This window comes from Aethalodelphis obliquidens, unplaced genomic scaffold (assembly GCF_003676395.1).
Source record: "Aethalodelphis obliquidens isolate GAN/ISIS:26980383/991018 unplaced genomic scaffold, ASM367639v1 scaffold14, whole genome shotgun sequence".
NCBI classification, from domain to species: Eukaryota; Metazoa; Chordata; class Mammalia; order Artiodactyla; family Delphinidae; genus Aethalodelphis; species Aethalodelphis obliquidens.
This window is the reverse complement of record NW_020837958.1, coordinates 271,546-279,925: the sequence shown is the minus strand read 5'-3', so window position 1 is coordinate 279,925 and position 8,380 is coordinate 271,546. Positions and strand designations below refer to the sequence as shown.

The following is an 8,380-nucleotide window of genomic DNA, read 5'->3' as shown; positions in this document are numbered from 1 at the left end:
TGTTCAGTCATTGTCACAAATGACTTATCACCCCCAGTATTTGTCTCTTTCAGTCTCCCGTCACCCTGCGAGGTAAGCAATATCAACCCCAATCCACAAACGGGAAACCGAAGCTCAGAAAAATGATGTGTCCCAGGTCACAGCCAGAAAGTGACCAGGGGGCTGGACTGGAACCAGACTCTACCTACCAGGCCACATGCTCTCCCCGCTGCTATGAATTATAACGACCTGTGGGGACGAACGCTAGCCGAGCTGGGCTCCTCCAGACCCTGCGGTAAGGCTTCCAGGAGATGAGGACTGAGGACGGGGCCAGCCCCTCCCTCGGAGGACGGCCCCTGATGAGCTATAATACAAGCAAGGCTTGGGACCCTGCTGGGCGCGTGCGAAGCGCCCCTGTCTGTGAACCAGGCTGGTTGTTGTTAATAGACTTTATTTCTTAGAATTGTCCCAGATTTACAGAAAACCTGAGAAGATAGCACAGAGAGTTCCCATATACCCCACACAGCTCCCCCTGTAATTAACATCTCACGGTAGGATGGTACATTTATTACAATTAATGAACCAATGTTGACACATTGTTATAACTAAAGTCCATTTCCTTAGCTTTCACCTAAGGTCCTTTTCTGTTTTAGGATCCCAGCCAGGAGGCCACAGTATCTAATTGTCTGTTCTCGTTGTTTGTTATGGGTGACAGCCACGGTGGTATTAATGGCCTTAATCCCCCAGGAGACCTCTAGGAGGTACTTCTTCTCCTGCGTGGGGAGTCTTCTCAGCAGAGTCCAACAGCCTCTGGCTTCCCCCTTCAGCATCCGTGACTCCTTCCCTCCATCCCTGTCTCCCCTCTCCCCATCCCAGATGAATTTGGGAACCCGTCTGAGGTGAACAGCTGCTCCATCTGTCATCACGGGTGACCGCCGAGCCTCAGGGGCCCGCGGTCTTTTTCTGCCAATTACAAAGACTGCCATGTGCTGCAGAAGGTAGGGATCTCACTGCTCTGGGGGAGACCCCCGGCTGGGAACCAGCTTGCCCTAACACAGTGTCAGGCTAGAGAGGCCCCTCAAGGACCAGGGACACATCGGAAGCCAAGGCCACTCAGCGGGCTGGTGGATGAGGAAGGCTAAGTCCTGGGCACTGATCCTTCCTCTGCCCGGATGCTGCTCCCGTCGCCCTCTCTCCTGTAGGATGGGCGCTCCCACCTGAGGGTGTTCATGGGAGCTGTGCAGCCCAGTGGTCACTCTGATCATCTGTCCCAAACCTGATCACACCTGGACTCCAGACTCCCACCTGGCACCACCCACCACATTCTCACTTCCTGCCCCTCATCCGCATCCCCTCCGCCCTACCCCAGAGGACAGCTTAGCCCATTTAACCCCTGCCTCACGGTCCCTGGACCCACCCACCCCACCCTAGCTCGACCCCAGCGGGGCACCTTGGAACACGGTGGGGAGCCGCTGACAAGCCAGCTTACGGAGGTACGGAGGAGTCCTCCATGTGCGCACACTCTGTCGGGAGACCTCCTGAGGATCGGGGGACCTGACAGCCCTTTGCTGGGCTCTACGAGGCCACTGCCCTCCATTCTCTGGAGGTCTGCAGCCCACGTGGCTCCTTCTCATGTCCTCACCACGCTTGTCCCCAGCCCTAGGTACCCTCTGACTCAGGAACAGTGTCAGGTGGCCTCCAGGCACATCCCCCGCAGAATGAGAAGAAGTTCAAAGGAAGCCCGTCAGCTGGCTGCTGTCATGACAACACCTGAGAGGGTCCCTGTTACTATGGCAACACAGGTACCACTTTCCAAACCAAGCAAGGCCCTTGTCCCCTGAATGCTGAAGGAATAGGAGGGCTTCCTCCCCCACCCCACTCACCAGTGATGAAACTGCTCCACGCCCCGTTCCCAGGAGAGCCTGGCCCCCAGAATGGACCGCAGAAGAGATCTTTAGACGTGGTGACCACCTGCCCCAGCCTGATAACAGTTAATCTATCTTTACATGTCGCCCTACCCATAGATCTAGAACATTCCAGCGTGGAGGATAAATTACATGGTGACCCTACTTTTAGAGTGTAGTTTGCCTGTCTGTTGCCTGCATGAGAAAGTCTGGTCTGTGAAGGCTTTGCTGGAGTTACCACTGCAAGAAAGGGCAGTGAGAGGAGCCAGGTCAGCCCTCAAATGCTGACGGTCGCCCAGGCCCTCCCCACACCATGTTTATGATGAACCCTGAACCCCAAGGCACTGACCCTCCTCTTTGATCTGCCTTCGTCCCAGTGACTGTCCAGTGCTTCAGAAACAGTCACTTCGTCCTGGTGGTGTCCCGCGGAACAGCCTTGGTGTGCAGGACACTAATCAATGTCCAACTGGTCTGCACCGCCCCCCAGCTGCTCCCCAACCAGGAGGCGGGATCCTCCGTGGTCTCCACGGCTGGCCCTCTCACCTGCTGTGACACCACAGTCCAGGTAGAGTGGGGGCCACACTGGTGCCCATGACCACCCCCTGGGAGGGCCTCGCCCAGCTGTCTCTTCCTACAGGTGGACAGCATCCAGCAGAACCAGTTGGTGTCCCACATGGGCATCTGGATGGGGCCACACGGTTCCATCATGTGGGACGGCGCCTTCCTCACACAGGCTGGGCCGCGGGCTTGGGTGTGAAGGGAGCACAGGCTTTGGAGCCATCTGGGGTCACGGCCAAGCTCTGCCATCACCCACGGTGTGACCTCGGATGACTACTTACCTCTTCCCAGCACCACCGGCCCCCCAGGCCGGGGCAACGCCTCTCAACCAGAGCTGATGTGAGCATTAGACCCGGCCTGCCCACGCCTGGCAGTCGGAAGCCACAGCCGGGTCTGAGAGGGCCGGAGTCCTCGAGAGCCCTCACCTTTATCCCTCCAGGAACTGAGCTGAGAAACCAAGCCTCAAGAAGCTGAAAAGTCCCCTTCCAGGTCCCAGGAAGAAGCCAAGGCTGTGCCTGACCGTCGCCACCTCCTGATCTCGGAGGTTACAAAGCCGCAGATGAGGCAGGAGATGGCTGGGGCTGAAGCCCTGAGGGTACGGGGTGGGGTGGGGGGGAGCTGAGGGAGAACCCCTCACTGAAAGGGGCCACCGGCACCTGCTGACTCAGGTGGCAAAACGAGCCAGGAACCCAGGATGCCAGGGGGTAACCCCTGAGGACATCTGAGCTTGTCACACCTGTCTCTGAACCCCAGGCGCCAGGCGCCAACCTCAGCCTGAACTAATATGGTAACCACGGGGTGTAGGAATTCTGTGCTTGGCACTGAGTGGGTTTCCAGATGTCTTTTTTTCCCACCCTTCCCGCCATGAGGGCTGGGGCAGGCTGCTGGCGTCAGGATTCAAATGTCTTTTCCTTTAAAATGTTATGTATTCCCAGGGGGACCGGGGACAAATCTGTCACGCTTTGGACATCAGGATTTAACAGCTACGGGAGCTAGCCAGAATTCATCACAGAAGGGAAGCGTAAGGGGAAACAGCTGTAGGCCATCAGGAATGAGCTGGAGGGCCCTGCAGAGGAAAGGCCTTCCGGTCAGGGTGGAACCACTCGTGTGTACTGACACCTTCTTTGTGCCAGGCCCTGGTCTCCATTGGTAGGACGTCCTCCCCAAGGGCACCGGCCCAGGCCTGAACCCAGGGCTCTGCCGCAAGTAGAAGTGAAGGTCGAGCGCTCAGGAGCTGGGGTAGGGTGGGTCAGCTCTTCTTACAGAACATCCCCGGGTGCCAGCCTGCCCCTACCCCCACCGGGTGTGTGCAGTGCCACGCAGGCCAGCCAGGCGCACGGGACCCAGTGGCAGACCAGCCACAACTGCAAGGACGAGGATGACCCCAGTGCGCTATCTCGTGACCTCACTTGATCCTTAAGCACAGCCTTTGGAGGGAGGGGGTCAGCGCCACTGTGCAAATGAAGAAATTGAGGCTTAGGTTAACCGGCCAGTAAATGCTGGTAAGATTCAAACCCGGGTCTGTGAGATGACAGAGCTTTCCGAACAGGGTGGGCATCTGTCAGCCCCATGGGGCTCCAGCCTTTCCATCTAGAAGATGGCCTGGCACAGCAGGCTCGAACTGTCCCGAGAAGACAAGACGTGGTGGGCAGAGGACGGGCAACGATGCACATCACCCAGGTGATTGCAGGTAGCATCCATTCCCCCCCCCGGACCAAGCCTCGTATGTCGCATCCACACAGTACAGTAATCTGGATGCGCTGATTCTGTGTCTTCTCTCCTCCATCCTCTCCACCTGGGACTTCAGGCTTCACATCCACTGTGTCTTCAATGCCAGTGACTTCCTGCCCCTCCAGGCGTCCCTCTTTCCTTCCCCATCCAGCCACTGTGACCCAGTACGGCCCCCTGAGGCTTCAGCTGCAGATCGACAAGGGAAAAGGGTACGGTGTCCCTGTGCTTTCTCTACCCACCCCCACTTCCCAGACATCCAGCCAACCGAAGTTCATGAGCCCCTCTCCCTGCAGACAAGGCTTTTAGTTCCTACCACAGGGAGGGGGACCACCCCATTGTGGGGCTGCTTCAAGAGGCTGACCCCATGGAGGTCTGGCTCCTGCAGAGGACAGACCCCATGCTGGTCTTGGTGCTGCATCTGCACTGGGCCGCTCCCAGCGCCAACCCCTTCCAGTATCCTCAGTGGCCCATCCAGTCAGGTGAGTGGCGGTGGTGCTGGATCTGCCCCTCCCCTCCCCCTCCTTGACGTCTCTCCTCCCCAGGTGTCCTTTCGGTGACAGCTCAGGACCTGAATGATGGCCTTGGAAGGGTAGCTCTGCCCTTCCACTCTCACTACCCGTGCTTCACCGTTGCCACCTTCGCCCCACTGGACGCTGGCTCCTGGAGGGCCCGCAGGGGACCACTCAGAAGCATGTGTTCCTCCTGCCTGCTCCCCGTCTGCTAAGCGGGGATGAGCGCGTCACCGAATCCCTCCAGCCCCCTGCGAGCTAATGCGGACAAAGGTCCCCGGACGGGGCTTGGTCTTCCTGAGTGCTGTGCAGGGCAGTGAGCCCCGACCTGCAAACCACTCCAGAGGGAGGAAGGAAAATGCCGGATCGTAAAGGCAATCAACCCTAACCTGAGCCGGGCATGGTGCTCCAGAGTGGCCTCACTTCTGACTCTAGAAATGATGTGTTCAGCATAATTCTGCTTTGAATTTTATTTTAATTCATTAGTTTTACTTTCAGCCGCATTGGCTCTTCGTTGCTGCGTGCGGGCTTCTCACTGCGGTGGCTTCTCTTGTTGTGGAGCTCGGGCTCTAGGCACGTGGGCTTCAGTAGTTGTGGTATGCAGTCTCAGCAGTTCTGGCTCGTGGGCTCTAGAGCACAGGCTCAGTTGTGGCGCACGGGCTTAGTTGCTCCGCGGCATGTGGGATCTTCCCGGACCAGGGCTCGAACCCATGTCCCCTGCACTGGCAGGCGGATTCTCAGCCACTGCGCTACCAGGGAAGTCCCTCTGCTTTGAATTTTTATAACTCAGCTTCTGCGGAAGGTAAGTATGGATACATTTAGGATCTTCTACATATTCTATAACTGGCACCACAGGCCACACACTACTGTTTAACTGTCGTTCTACTGAACAATATAAATCTTTCACCTTAATATAGACAGATCTCTCTCTCTATATATATATTTTAAAAATATTTCCCAGTCTTTTTTTTTAAAATTTATTTTTATATTTATTTTTTGACTGTGTTGGGTCTTCGTTTCTGTGCGAGGGCTTTCTCTAGTTGAGGCAAGCGGGGTCCACTCTTCATTGCGGTGCGCGGGCCTCTCACTATCGCGGCCTCTCTTGTTGCGGAGCACAGGCTCCAGATGCGCAGGCTCAGTAGTTGTGGCTCACGGGCCCAGTTGGTCCGCAGCAAGTGGGATCTTCCCAGACCAGGGCTCGAACCCGTGTCCCCTGAACTGGCAGGCAGATTCTCAACCACTGTGCCACCAGGGAAGCCCTCTATATATTTTAAATAGATGCATGGCATTCCATCAGATGTAGACAGATGTCACTGGTTAGCACCTAGGAGGGTAGCTGAATAACCAGCTCAGCTGCGTGCCTCTTCCTGAGCCAAGAGACCCCCGCCTGCTGGATGAAGGGGTACCTGTTGGTTACGCTGCTGGGTGCCGGTTCAAGTCAGTTCCTCCTGCTTCTACTCCTTTTTTTTTTTTAATTAATTTATTTATTTTGGCTGCGCCAGGTCTTAGTTGCGGCACGCAGGATCTTCATTGCGGCATGCATGCAGGATCTATTTCCTGGACCAGGGATCAAACCCGGCCCCCCTGCATTGGGAGTGTGGAGTCTTACCCACTGGACCACCAGGGAAGTCCCTGCTTCTACACCTTTTGGGAGCTGCCCGTGGCTTTGTGTTTCTGGAAGCCATGGTAACCCGCCCCCCCCGCAACCCTGCCCCCCAGTCATTGGTCATTGAGGGCCAGGAAGAGAGGGCGCCAGACATCTGCTCTCCTGCTGCCCAGTTAACACCACGTCCTCGGAATCCCCTCTCCCCATCTGTCGGGTGGCAAAGGGAGCAAGTCGGCCCTCCCAGGGAGACTCTGAAGGCCGGGGCCAGGGCTCTACACGGCAGAGCGGCTCCCTCCCGCAGGGTTCACTACTGCAGACGTGAGCCATCCAGAACGAGGGAGGCACAGATTCCAAGTTGGGAAGCAGCACCTATGACTCTGTAACTCGTGGGACTTGGGCTGGTCAGCATGCCCAGATCTCTTCCCTCCTGCCTGGCCGGCAGCAGTGTGGACCTGGCTGGGTTCCAGACGCCATGTCCCTGCCTCAGTGCTTCGTGCCCAGGGCTCTAAGCCAGCCCCGTGCCTTGATCTTATCCTCATCCCGCCAGGTTTACTTCCTTTGCGGCACCTCTGCCTGCTGCCCCTCAGGGCTAAAGACTTACTCGACCACATGTAGCTCTGGGGCTGCAGGTGAGTCCAGGGTGGAGGACAAAACAGGGGGGTTCTTTGTTCTTTCATGTCTGCAGGCCTGTTCCTGGCTTCTGAGCCACGTGGGGAGCAGGATGGCAGTGAGCCTCAGGTCACCACAATGACATTGCCAGGCCCAGAGCATGGTGAGCTCTCCCGGGCCACTGGGCTTTGAGGATTCCTACAGGTGGGAGTCTACGCTGGAGCCTGCAGGTATGAGGCTGTGGGCAGGCCCCTCAGGCCTTGGCCCTCCAGGGTGCGCTGACAAAATGGGGAAGCTCTGGCTACCGTGAGGGCAGGAGATGGTGTAACTGAATTCATTGGGGAACTAAGCGAAGCTAGCCAGGGTCCACCTCATCTGCAAAAGGGCAGCTTCAGCTCTGCCCAGTGTGATTCCCAAGGGCTGGGGTTTGGGGAGAGAGTTGGAGGGGCCCTTGCCCAGCCCTGCCATCCTTCAGATCCCTTTTGTCTGGCAGGTTCCACCATGAGCTGCAACCCAAGACCTCTCCTCTGGGGAATTCTTTTGCTGTTGGCTGTTGCCCTGGTCTGAGGGGTTGGCGTCTTTGTGGACCTGAGCCAGGCCAAGCCCAGAAGCTCCTGGAAGGCAACAGAAGGTGAACAGGCTGAATAGACCCTTGTTTCAAGCCTAGTGAAAGCAGGTGTGGAAAAGCTACTTGTGGTGACTAGACAGAATCATTCTCAGCTTAGACACTTGCGCTTCAGAGTCAGCTCTGTCCTTCTAGAATCGCGGCCTCTATTATTGGGTAGCGTCCAATGTCTCCCAGGACTGAATTTAGGAGACTTTGCCTCTCCGCAAGGAAAGGCAGCGTTCCAGGCAGAGAAAGCAGGACGAGAAGGTAGGGGGAGGTCAACTCACGGCAGAGTCAAAGAACAGCAGTAGCTGGGAATCGGGAGCCTGGCGGGGCTAATGGCCCGTGAGGGCTTGTCACCTTCTCACAGCCACAGGAGTTCTGACCGGGCGTCCTCGAAGCATGCCACTTGGTTGCCATCGTGGATGAGGGAATCCAGAGCTCCCGGGGCCGAAAGAACTAACCTTGACTTGAACAAGCTCCTCCCAGGCCCCCTCGAGCCTCCCAGCCTCCCATAGAGGATGCTGGCTACTCCTCCCCTCACCAGCCCCCCTTCCCACTCACTTGGCCCCTGGGACTGGTCCACACAGGGATGGTCGGCACAGGCTGAACGGCAGCCTGTTGGCCCTGATGCTGCCTGATGCCATAGTGGGCACGGCTGCCAGACAGGTCAGTACCAGTGCTGGCTGTGCTGCCGACCGTCTGCTTGTGTACGACACAGACCTTCATCTCTGACTTGTTGGTCTGGAAAGGTCTTTGCTGCCGTGTAGAGCTTCTAGGGTGGGAAAGGTAACCCAACCTAGGCGGAATGGGCTGGGTTCAGCTGGCTGCTGGAGAATCTGGTGGGGAAGTGAAACTTGGTTTCAGATACCTCTCT

General features: G+C 57.1%; 1 protein-coding gene across 1 annotated transcript; it reads left to right on the top strand.

The window, feature by feature from the left end:
• Positions 1 to 213: 213 nt before the first annotated feature.
• On the top strand, positions 214 to 7,906 carry ZP1 (zona pellucida glycoprotein 1). The gene is given in 13 exon segments (XM_027115642.1): positions 214 to 274; positions 2,261 to 2,448; positions 2,521 to 2,634; positions 2,938 to 3,036; positions 4,136 to 4,311; positions 4,313 to 4,386; positions 4,466 to 4,655; positions 4,715 to 4,731; positions 4,734 to 4,762; positions 4,765 to 4,849; positions 6,830 to 6,927; positions 7,016 to 7,052; positions 7,055 to 7,906. Coding segments are annotated over 13 exon segments (1,320 nt in total). The 3' UTR covers positions 7,207 to 7,906.
• Positions 7,907 to 8,380: the final 474 nt, after the last annotated feature.